We start from the raw sequence: 20,970 nt of genomic DNA on the forward strand, positions 1-20,970 counted from the left end.
CATTACATTGACCATAAATAATTTGATTTGGTGCTGGACCACCAACTACAAGCACCCCTGCAAGTGTCCCAAGGCACCCCAGGGAGCCTCGGCACACAGTTTGGGAACCACTGCTTTAGGGTATTGGATCTAAGCCGGTAGTTATCAGAAGACCGTACCTGCTGCCTCTGGTCCTCTATGACTAGTAGGTGTCCTCCCATCATCTCACACTGCTCCTGGCTCTCACTCCATGTCCTCTGTGTAACATGTGAATAGTAATAACAGTTGTCTCCGTACAGCAGCCAGTTATTAGGACACAGTGCACACCCTGTAAGACACGTTTTTTTTTTAATGTTCTCTCCTTTTTAATCTACAGCTTTACCAGGTAACATTTTTTTTGGTATCTAGTTTGCATTGTAAATGAGACAACAGCAACTATTTAACCCATACATCAACATTTCTGTCAAATATTATCTACACTAAATTATCACATGGCACATATCACTGCTCCAATCTACAGTACCTCCTCGATAATATAATTATAAAAGATTGATGAGACATAGGGCCTGATTCAGACCCACTCGCAAGCGGCTGTCCGCTCGCAAGTGGGTCGATGTTGTGCACTGCGCATGCGCACGATGGCGGGAGCTCCGTCGTGCGCATGCGCCAGATGCGACGAGCAAAGGACTTTCCTTCGCTCGATGTGTCTGATCAAAGGGGGCGTGCTGTCGATGTTGATTGACAGCACGCCCCCATTGGTGGGCGTGCCGGGGGCGTGCCTCCCTGACGGGGGCGTTCCCAAGGGAACGCCTACCGTCAGAAGCCGGCACACTGACATCACTAGTGATGTCAGTGGGAGTGATTTGGGCTCTGATAGAGCCAAAATCACTCCGGGCCTTGCGGTTGAAAAACTCAACCGCAGGCTCCGGCTCGCAGTGGCGATGGTTGCGATGGTCAAGAACATCGCGGCCATCAACCTGCACGCTCGTACAGGCTGTGGGTGGTGACCCACAGCTATACGAGCGTCCAGGAGGACGCTCCATAATTATGGAGGACGGCCCTCATTCAGAGCGTGCGCTCTGCTCAGAGCGTACGGCTCTGAATGAGGGCCATAGGCCCGTATTCAATTTGAGCCGAGCCGCGTTAAGCTAACGCGGCCCAGACTTAACTCCGACTTCACCTGTTTTCCAAGCGGAAAAGTATCGTGCGCGTGCCTGCCCCGTAATCAATTTCAAAGTACGCGTAAACGGCACCCGGCGATACTGAAAAAAGCGGAAAGTACTGTCATTTTTGGGGAAATCAGCCTGTCACCCCCCCAAATGATGCTCTGACATGGGGGTTCACTATGGTACACCCCGATTTGGCTTGCTGAAGGTATTTGGTGTTTTTAAATGGGCTCAATAGCTGCCAAATGGTGTTTTTCTATACCTGATGCAGAATAGTATTTAGGAGTATTTTTTCCAGAAAATAACTTATCCCAGCAAATTTGGGGTACTTGAAAATGGGGATCAGCATATCTAAAAGTTGAAAAAGTGAAGTAGAAAAAATCATGAAAAATCCACCTGCCGCAAACACCTGCAATCAGAAAAACACCTGGGACATACTTGGGGACCCCCCCACAGAGTCAAGTTCGCTAGTTTTTAAGTTTGTACCTCAACATTTTTATTTTTGCACCCTTTTTCAAAGTAATTTTTTGGGGTGTCCTTCAGTTTTTTTTTTAAGTTTTTTGACACAAATGGGGGACTGTCTGAAGGCTGCATGGGGGTACCCGCAATGTTGCACCCCAAAACAAAGTCATGGTGTTTGTATTTTTATATACAGAGGGCTATCGCCCACAAAGTCACGGTGCTTGTATTATTACACAGAGGACTATGGCCCACAAATTCACGTTGCTTGTATTTTTATACACACCTGTAGTGTTGCCCACATGCAGTGCCCCATGTGCCCCAGGAGAGGACCCCCTTATGCAGGCCACCAGTAGTGCCCCCAGTAGTGGTACCCCTATGCAGTGCCCACAGTAGTGGTACCCCTATGCAGTGCCCACAGTAGTAGTTCCCCCCTTGTAGTGCCCCCAGTAGTTGTCCCCCCCTTGTAGTAAACCCAGTAGTAGTCCCCCCTTCTAGTTCCCCCGGTAGTAGTCCCCCCCTTGTAGTTTCCCCCTGTAGTAATCCCTCCTTGTAGTGCCCCCAGTAGTAGCCCCCCCTTGTTGTGCCCCCAGTAGTAATCCCCCTTGTAGTGCCCCCAGTAGTGGTCTCCCCCTTGTAGTGCCCCCAGTAGTGGTCCCCTCCCTTGTAGTGCCCCCAGCAGTGCTCTCCCCCTTGTCATGCCCCCAGTAGTAGTCCCCCCCTTGTAGTGCCCCCAGTAGTAGTCCCCCCCTTGTAATGCCCCCAGTAGTGGTCCCCCCTTGTAGTGCCCCCAGTAGTGCTCTCCCCCTTGTAGTGTCCCCAGTAGTGCCCGCCCCCCCAGTAGACACATGTAATAAAATAAAAATAAAAATAACACTTACCTGAATCCCCACTCCCGCTGCCACCATCAGTTCCTCCATTCATCCTCCCCGGGCCGGGCCGCTCTGCATTATGGGAGAGACGTCATGACGTCTCTCCCATTACCCACTGCAGGAGCCGGAAGATGGAGTGACTCCAGCAGTGGGCACAGCAGCAGTCAGTGAGAGTCTGACAGACTTTCATTGGCTGCCACTCAAAACAAACACACAGCTGCAGGCACCGGCGGCTATGTATTTGTCAGTCCCTGTGTAGCGCTGACTGAACTCTGTCTGGTCAGCGCTACAAGCACGGTGCAGCTGTGTCATAGAGACATGGCACTATGGCCCGGGGGGCACATGGCACCCTGCCCCATGGCCCAGCCTGCCACTGGCTATGGCCCACAGTCACAGTGCTTGTATTTGTTATACACAGAGGGCTATGGCCCACAAAGTCACAGTGCTTGTATTTTTACACAAAGGGCTATGGCCCACAAAGTCATGGGGCTTGTATTTTTATACACAGATGGCTAAGGCCCCCAGAGTCTCGGTGATTGTATACACAGTGGGGTACAGCACCAAAAAAGTTTTAATTTGTTTTAATTTTTAAACTTTAAACTTTTTTCTTTTATTTTTTTTATACACAACCACTTACAGTCAGTGTACCCCCTTACACAATCACAGCCACTTGTGAGTCTCTGGACACAGCACTTGATCAGCAGAGTATAGTGCAGCATACATCAGTGTGCAGTGTGCCCCCTTACAGTCACTTTTGCCAGCGCAGCCAATTATGAGTCTCTTGAGACAGCACTTAATTAGCAGAGTATAGCGCAGCATCAGCGTGCAGTGTCTTCCCCTATACAGCCACTTAGCATACCACCATGCCCCCTCAGCCAGACCGCCCACATGCAGAATTGCGCGCTGTACGGAGCATGCAGGAAAAGTGGTGCCGAGACGCGGGACTCAGTGCCTTATGTAGAGGCAAACTCTCGCCTCTCACGAGAGTTCGGCACTCTCGCAAGATCCGACATCAGGACACTGACATCGGGCTCGCAGTTGGGATCCGAGTCGGCGGGAACACTCGATGGACTCGGATCCCCACTGTTCATCTCTAGTTTTTAGTAGAACCTAGAATATCTCACCAGGCTGAAGTAAGCTTCTTCTTCGGCCAGCTTCTTATTCACTTCTTATTCGTGCTACAGCTTCTTATTCAGAATATATTATATGAAAACAATTAAATAAAGTCAGATCACTAAGTTAACACTATGGAAACAAATATTGAATAAGAAGCTTTAGTTGTGCAAGGGATAAAATGCCTTGGTTAACACATTTTACACTTGGAACCCACAGAGGGTGGTCAGGTACATATGACCCACTTGCCATTTGCCTTGACCAACAAGGTTTTGGGAATAAATAGGGTAGTTAAGTGGGCACAGGCACCAGATTTGTCATTTTGAATAAAAAGCTGTAGTTGTGCATGGGTTAACTAGCCTTCGTCAAAAGATTTTACACTTGGAACCTACAGAGGGTGATCACATACATATGACCCACTTGCCATTTGCTTTGACCAACAAGGTTTTGGGCATAAATAGGGCAGTAAGATGGGAACAGGCACCAAATGTCAATTTGCATAAGAAGTTGTAGTTGTGCAGCCTTGGTCAACAAATTTGACAATTGGGGTCATTCCAAAATTAGTAAAAGCCCCACACCTCTGAGCATGGTCTGGTATAGGAATACAGGATTAAAAATCGGTGTGGTGATCACCTTTTTTTCTGACAACCAGCACTAGGCTGGTTATAGGAAGGAGGGGGGTAACACTATAGCAGGGAGACTCACTTAGCGTAGTGTCCTCACGCAATCACATTAACCACCCCCAAACTATGCAGCACAGTTCTGAGATCTCTTAGAAAGTTGGTACACCGGCAGTGGCATAATGATAGGGGTGCTTGTGAGGCACCTTGCCCTGGGCGTCATCTGACAGGCCCGGCAGAGGGGGAAGTCACCGGCCAGGGCAATGTCCAGTGCTGGGACCAAGTGTTTGATCCCAGCGCCTTAGTCCTGCAGTTCGGTGAGATGTGTCTCCAGCAGAACACATCAGTGTGCAGCGCTTGGACAGTATGTCTGTTTCCAGCATGAGTCAAGGACCAGCAGTGGCTGACATGTGTCGCCGGCTGCAAGCAGCTCATGGACTGCCGGCCATTGAAGAGTGTTGACAATTTGAATTTGAGCCAATCACTGCGAGCAGATCTGCAGCCAATAGAAAGTGGCCACGGTGAGCCAATCGTTTTATGGCTGGCTAGGCCCTATATAGTGTCATTGACCCCATATAAGGCAGGCACTAGGCCTGAGACAGCAGAAGATCATTAAGCCCTGTAGTACTGTTATTCTGATTTGATAAGAATGTATTGTGGTTTGTAACCTTATTACCTCGTCATCTCAGCTACTGCAATCAGGCCTCCATTAAAAGATATGCTGTAGTAAAGTACCTGCTTGTGATTATTGTAATGCTTTGTAACTGCATTATTACATTGTCCTGTAACAATTCTTGCATTATTGGTGTAGATGCATTGTTGGGGAGCATAGGTGTAGCATGGTGATATGGAGTGCACTACATCCAGCCTGTATTGCTGTTGGCAGGGTGCTGATGTATGTGTGAATAGTCAGGTTGATGTGTGGTACACACTAAAGAAAAAGGTCAGTATAGTGATGCCGTGTGGGTGTTTGTTTTTTTGTGTTTATTTGCAGGTACCGAGATTGGGACCATTCGTCCATTGCCCAAATTTATGCCCAAATTCTTGTTGGTTAAGGCTAATGAGTCATATGTATGTGACCACCCTCTGTGGGTTCCAAGTGTAAAATTTGTTGATTGAGGCTAGTTAACCCCTGCACAACTACAGCTACTTATTCAAAAGTACAAACTCTAGTGCCTGTGCCCGCTTTACCGCCCTGTACTGTTTGTGCCCAAAATCTTGTTGGTCAAGGCAAATTGCAAGTGGGTCATATGTAAGTGACCATCCACTGTCGCTTCCAAGTGTGAAATTTGTTGACCAAGGCTATTTAACCCTTGCACAACTACAGCTTCTTATTCAAAATGGCAACATCTGGTGCCTCTGCCCACTTTACTGCCCTATTTATGCCCAAAACCTTGTTGGTCAAGGCAAATAGCAAGTGGGGCATATGTACCTGACAATCCTCTGTGGGTTCCAAGTGTAAAATTTGTTGAAGAAGGCTATTTTTTTTCTAAAATCTATTTTGTTACATTTTTAATTATGAATTACAAATTATAAAATAGTGTGACATTTACACAACATCGAGAATCTTAAACATCTAAGGAGAGACATTAAATATGTATCAAATTGAGCAAAACATACAGAGGTTGATGTTCCAAGTTATAACAAATCCGTAGCTCAAGTAACTGTGAGACATCAATTAGGTGTCAAGATATTATGATAATAACATTGCAAACTGGCACTATACTAAATGCTATAGAGTAACAAATAGGGAGAGGGGGACACAAGGGAACAAAAGGGAGGTAGGAGGAAGGGGAATAGAACGTCAATGCTAGAAATATTCTTGCAAGATCAACAATATCATATGACCATAGATGTAGAAATTTTTTATTTTTTTGCATGAGTAGACAACTAGGACGGCATATGGAGATTACAAAGATGAAACCAGTCAGTGGACTCGAACACTTTTAAGAATAATTTTTTGAGAATGTTGATCTAATTGGTCTATAAAGATTTTCCATTTATTGTAAAATTTCACTACACCCTTCTCTATATCTGGAAAAGATGTTTGTTTGTCGAAATACAAGGTTTGGAAAAGTTTCTTTTGGACTTTGACTGGAGAGGGGGACGAGCTGCTAGTCCAGTGTATCAAAATAAAAATTTTTCGCTATAGTAACAATCAAAGTAAACAACGGTAAGTAAGCTGACTGATGGCTAATAATATTCCAGTTCCGAAAATTAGAGCAGAGACATGCTAGGGGATCAGGCTGAGCATGAAGAGAAAACAGGGTATTTATATAATTAATACCTTTGTGCCAGAATTTTTTAATCTTTCTGCATGACAAGAAACAGTGAAAAATTAAGCCTTAGAAATATAGAATTTAACACATTCACCCGATTCCTCAGAATTTATATGTTGACATTGGGAGGGAGATTTATAAGCTCTGTGTGTCACTCTTATGTGAACTTCTTGTAAATAGGTACTTTGCAGAAATTTTCAGGTAGGCACAGAGTTACCAAAAATATCATCAATACTTGACAATTTTGGTATGTCTGATTGCCAATTATTGAATAATTGAGTCCAAGATTTATCCATCGGAGAATCAATGAGGTCAGGGTATATAAATCTAGTCTTAAAGTGTTTGTGTTGAATAAATGATAATGTAGAACTAGAGATGTGCGCCGACCCCCGTGTTTTGGTTTTGGATCTGTATCTCCCCTGGTTTTGGATCTGGATCTGGTTTGGAATTTTTTCCTTGGTGTTTTGTTTTTGATTTTGGATCTGTATCTGTAAAATGATATAAACAGCTAAAACCACATTTTTGTTCCTACAGTATTATTAACCCAAATAACAATCATTTTCAGGCATTTCTAGGCATTTTTAACCACCTCACAGCTCACAATATTGATTTCACTATTTTTCACCAATATAGGCCAAAGGCTGCAGCAAGCTGGCTGGCTAAAGTAAGCAACAGAGCAGCGGCACAAACGCACGGCAGTTTAAAAAAATATAGGACATCTTTGAAACATTGCCACACAGCAGTGGCAGACAGGATGGCAGTTTAATAAATTATAATAATGTCAGTCGGCAATGCCCCAAATCGTGCCAAATGTAAAGGAAAGAGGTGCTAGATGGAATTGTCCTTGGACCCTCCCACACACTGTTATGTAGGATATTAAAAAAAGACATGCACAGTTTAACAAACCAAGCACTTTAACGACTAGTATATGAGAGAAAAGGGGGTTTGAACAGCGTTGGGTGGTGATACTATATTAAAACAAATCTATTTGCATTCAATTATCCAAAACGGTTAATACTTTAACCATATTGAATATAACACATTCAATAAATACTCATGCAAGAAAATCGTAACTCTCCTGTACATAAACTCATACGGCTTGGTTCACATAGAATAAACATTTAATTATAATGTATTGCAACATAAAAATTGAATGATAAAAGGCAATAAGAAACAGTGTTAATCTACTTCTTAGTATAAAAATTGATTATCTCAGTCTATATAGATCCATTGTCCATAGGATTAAGAGCTACTGACGAAGTTGTGGGTGCCTTCCACAACGAAATGTGTTTAGCACCCCCATTATCTATTGGATTGGAGACATTGACGGGAGGTTCTGGATCAGCAACTTTCTTTTCTACATCATTTCAACCATGGATATGGTTGTCATAATTGACTGGGCGGCAGAGCCAAAAATTGATCACTTAAAAGGCTGGTAATATACCCACATTATTTGTTGGATAATTGCTGGATAATTTTCCGGATTGCCCCAGTATCTCACTCCACGTATGAATACTGCTATTGACTATTACTTTTAATCCTATGGACAATGGATCTATATAGACTGAGATAATAATTTTTTCTACTCAGAAGTAGATTAACACTGTTTCTTATTGTCTTTTATCATATCAGTAAATATCCTCCTTTTGCAATTCCGCAGAAGCATCATCGATTCCTATGTCAGCATATTGACTTGTGCTGCTCATCCCCACATTTGCAGAGGGCACACAAATGGTGGAAGGAGGATCCTCTTCAAGTTCAGTATTAGAAAGGTCAGACTCACACATGGCAACACTTGGACTCTCCTCTGGGATTTGTAATTTTTCGGAGCACACAGTTGGTTCCAGTGTCTTACTCGTCTTAACAATTTTAATTTTTTTGTACCTCTCCTACAAGCAGAAGGGCATAAATAATCACTAGAACCACCGGTCATAAATAAAGGCCAAGGCTTTATACTTTCCTTGCCACTTTGTGTAGTGCATGGCATATTGCCAATTTCTCTAAAGCTAACTTAGCTTTAGATTTTTTTTTCTTTAACAGGGTAAAAGTAGATTTTTTTACATGGCCTGACTTAAGCCCTGGTGCATTGGCCTTCATAGATGACGTTGACGGCCTTGTATCGTCATCATGACTGCTGCCGGCAGCTACAAGACTGGTATGTGGATCCTGCTCTCCTGTCATGTGACTGTCCTCCATACTCACTGCGGTCTTACAGCAGTGTCACCAAGCAATTATAGCGAAGCTATTGTAAGTTGCTGCTAATGCACACAACCTCACACAGAAAAAAAATCATATATTTTTTTTCACACTGGGGGTGAAGAGCACCCCTGAAAGAGGCAGCAGCCCCTTGATAAATGACACAGGCAGCACCCCTGCGCACCTATGTTGATGATAAGTGTGGTTAATGTGCACACACAGACAGAAATAAAATACTTTCTTTTTTCACACTGGGGTGGAAGCACCCCTGAACGAGGCAGCAGCCCTTTGATAAATGACACAGGCAACACCCTTGCACACATAAGTTGCTGATAAGTGTTCCTAACATACACACACATACAGAAATAAAATATTTTTTATTTTTTTCACACTGGGGGTGAAGAGCACCCCTGAAAGAGACAGCAGCCCCTTGATAAATGACACAGGCAGCACCCCTGTGCACCTACGTTGCTGATAAGTGTGGCTAACGTGCACACACACACATACAAAAAATTGTTTTAATTTTTTTTCACACAGGGTGAAGAGCACCCCTGAAAGAGGCAGCAACCCAGTGATAAATGACAGAGGCAGCACTCCTGCGTACCTACATTGCTGATAAGTGTGGCTAACATGCACACACAGACACACACACTAGGGATGAGCGGGTTCGGATTTTCAAAATCCAAACCCCATGATCCGAGCCGGGAACCGAGTCCGGCTCGGGTTTTCCCGCCAGACTCGGTTCCCGGAACGAGGCAAAATGTCATCATCCTGGATGTCGGATTCTCGTGAGACCCGGAATTTGCACATTTCATGCCTACCAATCTGCCATCTTCACTCTAGTCCTGGTGAGTGTACTGAGAGGACGTGTAGTGAAGTGTCTGTGGGAAAGTGGCTCTGCTGTATCAACCTGCTCTGTGGTATCAGTCCAGTCCAGTGGTGCTGTGCTGCTGTATCAGTCTGGGGGTGACCTGCTCTGCTGTATAAATCCAGTCTAGTGCTGCTGTGCCGCTGTATCAGTCTGGGGGTGACCTGCTCTGCTGTATCAATCGAGTTCAGTCCAGTGGTGCTGTCCTGTGCTGTATATTCAGTCCAAATAATTTTTACAGGGGCTACCTTGTGTGGTGCAGGGGTACGCTGCTCTTCATCCAAATAATTTTTACAGGGGCTGCCCTGTGTGGTGTAAGATGCCCTTCATCCAAATAATTTTTACAGGGCCTGCCCTGTGTGGTGTAGGGATACACTGCTCTTCATCCAAATCATTTTTACAGGGGCTTCCCTGTGTGGTGTAAGCTGCCCTTCATCCAAATTTATTTGTACAGGGGCTGCCCTGTGTGGTGTAAGCTGCCCTTCATCCAAATTTTTTTGTACAGGGGCTGCCCTATGTGGTGTAAGCTGCTCTTCATCCGAATATTTTTTACAGAAGCTACCCTGTGTGATGTAAGCTGCCCTTCATCCAAATAATTTTTACAGGGGCTGCCCTACATGGTGTAAGCTGCCCTTCATCCAAATAATTTTTACAGGGGCTGCCCTGTGTGGTATAAGCTGCCCTTCATCCAAATAATTTTTACAGGGGCTGCCCTACATGGTGTAAGCTGCCCTTCATCCAAATAATTTTTACAGGGGCTGCCCTGTGTGGTATAAGCTGCCCTTCATCCAAATATTTTTTACAGGGGCTGCCCTGCATGGTGTAATCTGCCCTTCATCCAATAATTTTTACAGGGGCTGTCCTGTGTGGTGTAAGCTGCCCTTCATCCAAATAATTTTTACAGGGGTTATTCACTCCATAAAAATAATACAAAAATTTGGAGGATAAAATAGGGAAAGATCAAGAACCACTTCCTCCTAGTGCTGAAGCTGCTGGAGAGTCCAAGTGTGTCTGCGGTTGTGATGCCTGACCTTCCCAATACTGGACGGGAAGAGGTGGCTCCTTCCACCATTTGCACGCCCTCTGCAAGTGCTGGAAACAGCACCCACAGTCCAGTTGCTGATATGCAAATTGAAGATGTCACTGTTGAAGTACAACATGATGAGGATATTGGTGTAGCTGGCACTGAGGAGGAAGTTGACGAGGAGGATTCTGATGATGATGTGGTTTGTTTAAATCAGGCAGCGGGAGAGACAGTTGTTGTCCGTGGGATGAAAAAGCCCATCACGGTCATGCCTGGGCAGAAGACCAAAAAATCCACCTCTTCGGTCTGGAAATATTTCTATCCAAATCCGGAAAACAACTGTCTTGCCATATGTAGCTTATGTAAAGGTGTAATAAGTAGGAGTAAAGAATTTTACCACCTAGGAACATCCTCCCTTATACGTCACCTGCAACACGTTCATAAAAAGTTACTGTCAAGTTCAGCAACTGTGGTTAAGAACGTAAGCAGTCCAGGGACACCTAAATCCCTTTGTCCTGTTGTATCCAAGCGCCTGCAACTCCCTCCTCATCAATTTCCTCCTCATTAAGGATCGGAAGTAGTCCTGCAGGCCATGTCACTGGCATGACTGACTTCTCTCCTATCCGAGATTCCTCAGGAGGATCCTGCATTGCTATGCCTATTGCTGCTGCTGTTGCTGCTGGGAGTCGTTCATCATCCCAGAGAGGAAGTAGGAACACCACTACTTCTTTTATCAGCAATTGACCATCCAACAGTCTTTTGCAAGGAGGATGAAGTATGACAGCAGTCATGCTGTTGAAAAGCAGATAACTGAGGCCTTGACAGCTATGTTGGTGTTAGACATGCGTCCGGTGTCTGCCATTAGTGCAGCGGGATTTAGACAATTGATGGAGGTAGTGTGTCCCTGGTACCAAATACCATCTAGATTCCACTTCACTAGGCAGGATATACCGAGAATGTACAGAGATGTCAGAAAAAGTGTCCTCAGAGTCCTAAAAAATGCAGTTGTACCCAATGTCCACATAACCACGAACATGTGGACAAGTGGAACAGGGCAGACTAAGGCAAAGGCAAACGCAGGGGGGGGTGTCCGTCTACCTGGAAACTCTCCTCCCCAGCACACCATGACCACAGTAGAAATAGAAATATAATAGAATGTTACTAGTGCTACATGTTCTTCCCAGTATCACAAATGAAATAATTAGCACCATCTGTGGATCTTTTAACATGTATCAGCCAGTAATAAATACACCTGTGCACCAACTAAGAGATCTGGAAACCATGCACTGTTAGGAATGCACTGCTATAGATGCACTGCTATAGAGTTAGGGATGCACTGTTAGGAATGCACTGCTATAGAGTCCAGGACAGTGCTAGGTTCTTCTGCTGCTCCTCCAGGCTCCTGCACTTGCTCCAGTGCTCTGGAATGGTGCCCACATCTGAAAAAACATTCAGCTCAGGCAGGGTGGCTTACTGCCGCATCAAATGACTTATTGTGATCTCTGGTCCTGTATATACTAGAATTATGACACACAATACACTATGTATGATGCATATTAAAACTGGATAAGTACTAATTCTGAACTCTTCATGGACTGGCCACACTCGCTCTAAAATCAAGTATTTGGAAACCCCCCTCTAGAAATCCTGCGTTTGCCACTGTAAGGACTATATAATTGTGACAGCCCACTGGGTAGATGTATCGCCTTACGCAAAAAAAACAGCAGCATCACCAGTAGCAGCATCTCAGAAACGCCAGCTTGTTCCAATGCATGCTACACTGTGTATCACAGGATTCAGTAAGAGGCACACCGCCGACAACCTCTTAGAGAAACTGAGGGAAATCATCGCCCAAAGGCTTACCTCACTGACTTTCCTGGGGATTTGTGATATCTGACAACGCCACCAATATTGTGCTGGCATTACATCTGGACAAATTACAGCACATCCCATGTTTTGCTCACACTATAAATTTGGTGGTGCAGAATTTTTTGAAAAATGACAGGGGCGTGCAGGAGATGCTGTCGGTGGGCCACTTTCACCATTCAGCAACTGCGTGCCAAAGAAAGGAGAGCCAGCAAACACTCTTGATCCTGCCCTGCCATCACCTGAAGCAAGAGGTTGTAACACGGTAGAACTCAACCCTCTATATGCTTCAGAGGATGGAGGAGCAGAAAATGACCATTCAAGCCTATACATCCACCTATGACATAGGCAAAGGAGGGGGTATGCACCTGACTCAAGTGCAGTTTAGAATGATTTCCATGTTGTGCAAGGTTCTCCGAACTTGCCACACATGAAGTGAATTCAGACACTGCCAGCTTGAGTCAAGTCATTCCCCTCATCGGGCTTTTGCAGAAGCAGCTGGAGAAAGTGAAGGAGTAGCTAAGACGGAGCAATTCCGCTCAGTATGTGGGACTTGTGGATGAAGCCCTTCATTTGCTTTGCCAAGATTTCAGGGTGGTCAATCTGTTGAAATGAGACCACTACATTTTGGCCACCGTGTTCGACCCTAGGTTTAAAGCCAACATGGTGTCTCTCTTTCTGGTGGACACAAGTCTGCAGAGGTGCAAAGACCTGCTGGTGAAAACACTGTCAGCTGAGAAGAATGTGACAAAGCAACAGCTCCTTCTTCATTTTCTCCCGCAACTGGGGCAGCCAGGAAACAACTTAGATATCCTAACCAACCTGCTGGTGGTGATGCAGGGCAGGCAGGACCAAGTTTTTACATCTGGTCTGGACTGAAGGACCTGCCAACAATTTCTTACATGTCAACAGTCACTGCATATGATGCTGTAACCATTGAAAGAATGGTGGAGGATTACATAGGTGACAGAATCAAAGTAGGCATGTCAGACAGTCCGTACCTGTACTGGCAGAACAAAGAGGCAATTTGGAGGCCCTTGTAGAAACTGGCTCTATTTTACCTAAGTTGCCCCCCCTCCACTGTGTACTCCAAAATAATTTTTATTGCAGACAGGAACCTTGTCAGCGAAAGGCGTAGGAGGTTGCTTCCACAATATGTGGAGAAGATGATGTTCATCAAAATGAATTATCAATTCTTCCGGGAAGACCAGCCTCCAGAAAGTACAGATGGACCTGTGGTGATGGATTCCAGCTGGGACGAATTAATACTCTGTGAGGATTTGGATGTACACAATACACTGAAGAGGGTGAGGAATTGGTGGATGAGGATGAGGATGACATCTTGCCTCTGTAGAGCCAGTTTGTGCAGGGACAGATTAGTTGCCGGCTTGTTTTGTGGGGCCCCAAACGAACCAATTATTTCAGCCACAGTTGTTTGGCAGACCCTGGCGCTGAAATGATTGGTTTGTTAAAGTGTGCATGTCCTGTTTATACAACATTAGGGTAGGTCGGAGGGCCCAAGGACAATTCCATCTTGCACCTCTTTTTTTTCTTTGCATTATGTACTGTTTGGGGCCTAGTTTTCCAAACTGCCGTCCTGTCTGCCACTGCAGCGCCACACCTAGATGGGCCATATGTTTGTGCCGCCCACTTGTGTCGCTTAGCAGTCATCCAGCTACCTCGGTGCAACCTTTTGGCCTAAAAGCAATATTGTGAGGTGTGAGGTGTTCAGAATAGACTGGAAATGAGTGGAAATAAATGTTATAGAATTTAATAATAGCATAGGAACAAAAAAAAAAATTCTGTGATTTTAGCTGTTTTTATGTTTTTTTCCAAAGTAATACAGATCCAAAACCAAAACCTGTAATGGTGGTTTTGGCAAAACCAATCCATATCCAAAACACAAAGATAAGTCCAAAAACACAAAAAGTGGCCAATGCATACCCCTAACGCACACACACAATTTTTATTTATTTTTTTCACACTGGGGGTGAAGAGCACCCTTGAAAGAGGTAGCAGCACCTTGATAAATGACACAGGCAGCACCCCTCCGCACCTATGATGCTGATAAGTGTGGTTAACGTGCACACGCACATACAGAAATACAATACTTTATTTTTTTCACACTGGGGGTAAAGAGCACCCCTGAAAGAGGAAGCAGCCCCTTGAGAAATGACACAGGCAGCACCCCTGTGCATCTACGTTGCTGATATGTGGCTAATGTGCACACACACAGAAATAAAATACTTTATTTTTTCACACTGGGGGTGAAGAGCACCCCTGATGGACAGAACACCCCCTGGACAACAGAGCAGCACAGTCAGCCAGCTCCTATGGACAACAGCCAGCCAGCCCCTATGGACAGGGCAACAGCCAGCCAGCCCCTATATGGACAACAGCCAGTCCCTACATGGACAGCAGCCACCCAGCCCCTATGGACAACATCCAGCCCATATGGAGTGGACAGGACAACAGCCCGCCCTGCCCCCTATGGACATTAAGCAGCCAGGCCCTGAGTGACAACAGTAGCCAGCCTCAGTATGCACAGCATCAGCAACATCACAGCACAGCAATCATAACATTCACAGCCCCCTCCCTCTTCACTCTCCACAGCCGGAATGAAAATGGTGACAATCGGTTGACCTTTTATGCAATCCAAAACCCGCAAAAATCTGACAGTGGGATGATGACATTTTGCCTCATTTTGAGATCCGAGTCAGGTGGGAAAACCTGAGCCAGCTTGGATCTGGCTCAGATCACCTAAGTTTGGGTGGGTTTGGATCTCTGAGATCCGAACCCGCTCATCTCTACCGTATGTAGAACCAATAACATCTTCGGAATCAGAGGAGGGGAAGGCTGGTGGGAGAGAATAAATGATGTGACGAGTCTGAAGATACAAAAAAAATGATGGTTGGGAAGAGAAAAACTTTCTTGTAGGGCAGAGAACTTATACATAACCCTTCCAGGATCAAATACTTTTGAGGTGATATCCAACCCTTTACTCTTCCCGATAAGAAAATTTTACTTTGATAAGGATGGGGGAACAAAGGGTTTCCCCATAGGAGGATGTATGACGAAGATCTAAAGTTTCTCTTCAGTTTCTTATTAATGTCAACCCAAGACAGATGTGTCTGTTAAAAATAATATGATCTAAAATAATGGGAGGTATTTCTGAAGCAGAGGAGTGGAGTAAACCACTGGGAGCAAAAGGTTTAGAATCTCTTCATCTAAAGTTAAGTCAGTATAGGTGTTCCTTTGTAAAATCCAGTCACTTATATATCTAAAAAAGATAGATAGGGAGTAAGCATGGCGATCAGGTAACCCCAGCCCAGCACTAGTTCTGGTAGTTAACATTTTATTTTTAGCTATTAGATTTCTTGCCCTGCCATAGAAAATGAGATATAGGGCGGCATTCAATTAGTTTCGCACCCGCAATTTTTTTTCACATGCCGTACTTTTCGCCGACATTGCGTGTTGTTGACGCGAAAACTTTTCGTGCGCGCCCCCACTATTCACTGTATTCAATTCCAAAACACGCGAAAACACAAGCCGGCGAATGCAAACCAGTTGAAAAGTGCTGCTGGTATTAGGGATATCAGCCTGACACCCCTTAAAAGATGCACTAACATTGGGGATCAATGTACATGCCCCCGAATAGCCCTAATTCAGCTATTTGGGGTACTTAAGTTGTGTCAATTTCTTCTAATTAGCGTCTTTACACAAGTGTTGAAGAATAGCATTAAGCAGTTTTGTTTTGTGAAAATAAGTAGTCCTGTTAAATTTGGGGTACTTGAAAATGAGGGCAAATATGGTTTATAGTCGCTACAGTGAAGTTTAAAAAAGCGTAAAAAACGCACCAGAAACAAGCTCCTGCAATCAAAAAGACACCTCACCCATACTTGCAGACCCCCAAAAAGTCTATTTCGCTAGTTTTAATGTTTGTACCCCACTTTGCACTTTTTCACACCCATTTACAAAGTACTTTTTTGGGGTGTTCCTTTCTTATTTTAGGGATTTTTGACAGTTATCCTTTGGGGGACTGTCCCAAGGGTGCTGAGTGGTTTACCCAGCTTTGCACCCCAAAATAGCGATTTTGCACTTTTTTTTCTCCACCTATTCAGAGGCAAATCTTTTTCGCCTGTTACATTGCATTACGTTTTCACGTACGTGAAAACTATTTGAAATTGAAAACAGAGCTATGTTTCCGCCTGGTGAAAAGTTGCAATCGGCTATACTTTTTTGCAAATTCCAACTTTTCGTGGCTAATTGAATATGGGCCATAATGCGAAACAAGTTGTTTATATCTGTAGTATGGAAATGTAAGGGGAGCATCTGCATGATATAAAAAAATCTTCGGGAAAATAATTATTTTTATAACTGCGATACGACCTAGGAAGGAAATAGGTAAATGCTTCGAGTTGTCAAGCATTAGTAGTTATATTTGAGATAACTGGGATAAATTTTTACTTAAAAATTTGAGACAAATCAGAAGGTATCATTACGAAATGCCTGTGATTTGGTTAAAATAATTTGAAATTTGAGGGAAGCTATAGTAGGTGACTGAACCTTGTAAGGGAATAATCTCTGACTTGTCAGTATTAACTTTATAGTCTGAAATACGGCCAAATGATTCTATCAGGTTCATAATTACAGGTGCTGAGAAAATAGGATTCGATATAAATAAAAGCATATCGTCTGCGAACAGGGCTACTTTCAGAACTACAGCACCAACCAATATACCTTGAAATGATGGTGTAATTCTGAGAGCAATTGCAAGTGGTTCAATGGAGAAGAGAAGTGGGGAGAGGAGGCACCCTTGCCTAGTTCCTTTTTGAATTTGAAAGGGGAGGGGGAGATAACCATTGCTAGAAATTTGTGATTTTGATTTGGAATATAAGCCATTAAGTGTTTGTATAAATACTTCAGGGAATCCAAAACGAGACAGAGTCTGAAATAGGTGGGACCAAGACACAAGGTCAAAAGTCTTTTCTGCATCTAAAGTTAGAGTGGCAGTTGGAGAAAGATGTTATATAGCCGATAACACTCTATGAACATTTACCACTGAGTGTCTCCCAGTGATAAATCCAGTTTGGTCTTTGTGTATGATATGGGGTAAGGTTTATTAGCTAAGATTTTTGTGAGAAGTTTATAATCTATGTTCAACAAGGATATTGGATGGTATGAGGTAAGTGACGAGAAGTCTCTACCAGGTTTAGGGAGAACTTAAATGATGGCAGAGTTGAAATAAGAGGGGATATTACCACTGGAGATTATAGATTTAAACAGAGCTTCTAATGGTTCTCCTGTTTTTTATGTGAGTATTTTGTAGAAATCACTACCGAATCCATCCGGTGCAGGAGCTTTACCCGACTTCAGAGTCTGTATTGCCCCAAAAAACCTCGGGAAGAGTTATGGGATCAATCAGTTTCTGAGAGAATACTTCTGGTAATTGGGGGAATGGTATCGATTCCCTATATGATTGGGGGAAGGGGTTAGATGAGGATGAAGAATGGAGAACATCTGAATGTATGCAGTCGGGAAACTGGCTGCCTTAATACCGACAGCCGGTTTCCCGGCTGCTTTATCCCGGTGTGGGATAAATGACCGGCGTCTATATCTAGACGCCTGTCATTTACCCGACGCCGGGAGACCGGCCCCGGCATCCCGATTGAAGGGATGCCGGGCACCACGAGAGGACAAGCACGGGGGGGAGGGTTAGGTTGAGGGGATCCGGGGGGGACTTAGGGTTAGGCACCCCCCCTGGGAGGGTTAGGCTAGGGGAAGGGGGGGTTAGGGTTAGGCACCCCCGGTGGGAGGTTAGGGTTAGGCACCCCCCCGGGGGACATAGGTTTAGGCAGCAGGGAAGGGGGGTTAGGGTTAGGCACTTAGAGGGAGGATTAGGGTTAGGCACTTGGGGGGGAGGTTAGGGTTAGGCACCCCTAAGGAGGGTTAGGGGGTTAGGTTAGTTTATACTTACCTTAGGGATGATCAGGATTTCCAGCGCTGTCGGGATTCTGCTGCTGGGCTCTGCCGCTGCTGGGAATCAAACTGCCGGCCATGCGGCAGCCGGGATTCCACACCGATTCCCATCTGAAGAAGTGGGAAAAGTCATTGGTTTGGGGACTGGTGAGAGAGAATATAATGAGTCATAGAAATCATGCATTATCTCTGAGATTTGAGAAGATGAGGTAGTCAGGTTTCCAGAAGATTGTCTGAGAGGATGGACAATCATAGGGGGCAAGAACCTTGCAATAAATTTGAGAGTAAAAGGCCAGTTTTGTTCCCAAATTTATGAAAATGATAATTTATATTAAACAAATATTGGTCACCCAGTGTTTGTAGAAATTCATTAAAATTAGTTTTAGCTTGGAGATATTCTTGTTTGTTAGTTATAGTGGGAAAGGTTTTCATGGTTTGGTAGGCTAAGGTTAGGGATTGTTGAAAAGCTAAGTAAGAGTAGGTATAATTCTTATTACGCAGTGCTACATATGGCATGTTTTCACCTCGTATTACCGCTTTGGCTGTTTGCCAAAAAAGCTGGGGATTGGAATCAAGATGTGCCAGGTTATTTAGCCTAAATTCTTCCCAAACCGATTTTATATGGACCTTTGTCTTTTGGTAATAATAAGTCACACTAAGTGAGGGCATGGTCTGAGAAGACAATGGGTTCAATTGAGGTTAAGGAGATATTAGGTAATAAGAGTGAGAGATGAGAATATAATCGATCCTAGAGAATGTGCCATGGGTAGATGATAAGCAAGTATATTCTCACTCTGTAGGGTTAATAGACCTTGATACATCAACTAGTTGCAAATTTTTAGCTAGTAGAGGAACACCTAACTTGGGAAGAGTTGGAACATTTTTGTTAGAGTTAGATCTATTCAGGTATGTTGAAGAAATGAGGCTAAAATCACCACATAAAATAATAGAGCAATTGATAAATTTTGTGAGTTTTGTGAGGATATTACGATAAAAGGATTTCTTATAGATATTGGGTGCATGTTAGGATCTGTGGTTAGCAGATCATCTTGGTGGCATTTATGTCCCAGTCATAGTTGCTACTGGGACACTGCATTATGTCCTGTCCATGTTCCGGCTTTTTGCATTTAGCTGGAAATCCTGTCTTGTCTGTATTTAGCTCATAGCCTGTCATTCCTGTCTGTCTGTGTGTTTTGTCTCAGGTGCTCATTATCATCATTTGTCTGTGTGCAGCCCAGGTGCTCACTAGCCTGTCATTAAGGAGGCTTGCAGGGTTTTACAGGACTTGCTCTGATTTGACCCTGCTTCTGTTAAATTTCAGTCAGCCCTTCACTTCATGCCGGTTATACTGTTTAATTACCAGTGTATGTTTGCTGTGTCCACAGTTTCCAGAGTGTTTGCCGGTCTACTGGGTTCTTCTGTTTTTGAATCTCGATCTTGTCACTATTCAGCCCTGCAGTATTATACCACAGTCCTGTCTGTTTGCATTCAGCTTGTTACATGCAGTGTTCTCCACCTCGCTGCCTCCTGTATGTGTTACTGCAGCATTGGAATCCACCCGTCTGCTATTTAGGACCATGCCAAGACCATCTCAGCTGTTCGTGTCAAGCCGGCGTCACAGGCTGCACTACAGCATCAGATTCCAATCAGAAAAATGTGCCCATAAACATGCCAAAGGATTAGGAGTGACTTTAATTGATAACAACTTATTAATATTTGCTATTATTTTATTCCAGAACTGTCTTATATGTCCACAGTCCCAGAACAAGTGATAAAATGTACCTGAAGTAAATTGACATTTGGGACATTCTCCAGACTGTGATGGATTATAGCGTGCATGTTGGGCTGGGGAAACATAAACTCTCTGTATTGTGTGCAGATGAACCTCCTGCAGATACAGTATGTGGAGTTAAGGGTTTTCATTGTGGAATCGTAATGTCGACTTAGCAAAATCGAGTCTATGACCAATGGGATGTCTCTTTGCCATTGTAATAAAAGTATATCCCATTTTTTTTGTATGGATGTTAGCTAGAATGCAATAAATATATCTAATCCGGTATTGACTACGGTCGCAAATCTTTAAAACAGAATGAAGAGGATTAGGCTCAATATCAACCTCTTGCAAATTAGGTCTTGCGGGGGAAAATTGAGGAAAGATAGTGTCTCGTTTGCAGGTACATGAAAAAGTGGGAATGTGGCAAAGATCTCTAAGATCAGAGAATTGAATAATCGTACCTCCTGGATCAAACACCTTGGAATCATTTGATAACCCTTTATCTCTCCATGAAAGAAAGTTTACATTAGAGAGTGAGGGAGGAAAAGTTGGATTCCCCCATAAAGGTATATGTTTTTTATTTATAGCAATCCATGCATAATAAATATCGTGAAACAAAGGGTTATGAAGAATATGGGTAGGGATATCAGAAGCTTTAGAATGTAGGAGTCCACTTGGGGAGAATGGAGAAAAAAGAGCAGCGTCCAATTTTGGGTCTGTAAAAGTGCATCTATCATTCTGCCAATCAGCAGCACATCTAAATAGGGTAGAAAGG

At 44.0% G+C, this 20,970-nt stretch overlaps 1 protein-coding gene across 3 annotated transcripts in view; it reads right to left on the reverse strand.

Moving 5' to 3' along the window:
• LOC148514818 (killer cell lectin-like receptor subfamily B member 1A) overlaps positions 1-20,970 on the reverse strand; it is a 105,132-nt gene that overhangs the window by 867 nt on the left and 83,295 nt on the right. For all 3 annotated transcript variants that reach the window (XM_088480946.1, XM_088480947.1, XM_088480945.1), the window contains one exon: positions 159-307. In XM_088480946.1, coding sequence (XP_088337072.1) covers positions 159-307 — 149 coding nt within the window. The remainder of the gene's footprint in view (positions 1-158; positions 308-20,970) is intronic.

This window comes from Taudactylus pleione, unplaced genomic scaffold (genome assembly GCF_031769625.1).
Source record: "Taudactylus pleione unplaced genomic scaffold, aTauple2 ptg000258l, whole genome shotgun sequence".
Classification (NCBI taxonomy): domain Eukaryota; kingdom Metazoa; phylum Chordata; class Amphibia; order Anura; family Myobatrachidae; genus Taudactylus; species Taudactylus pleione.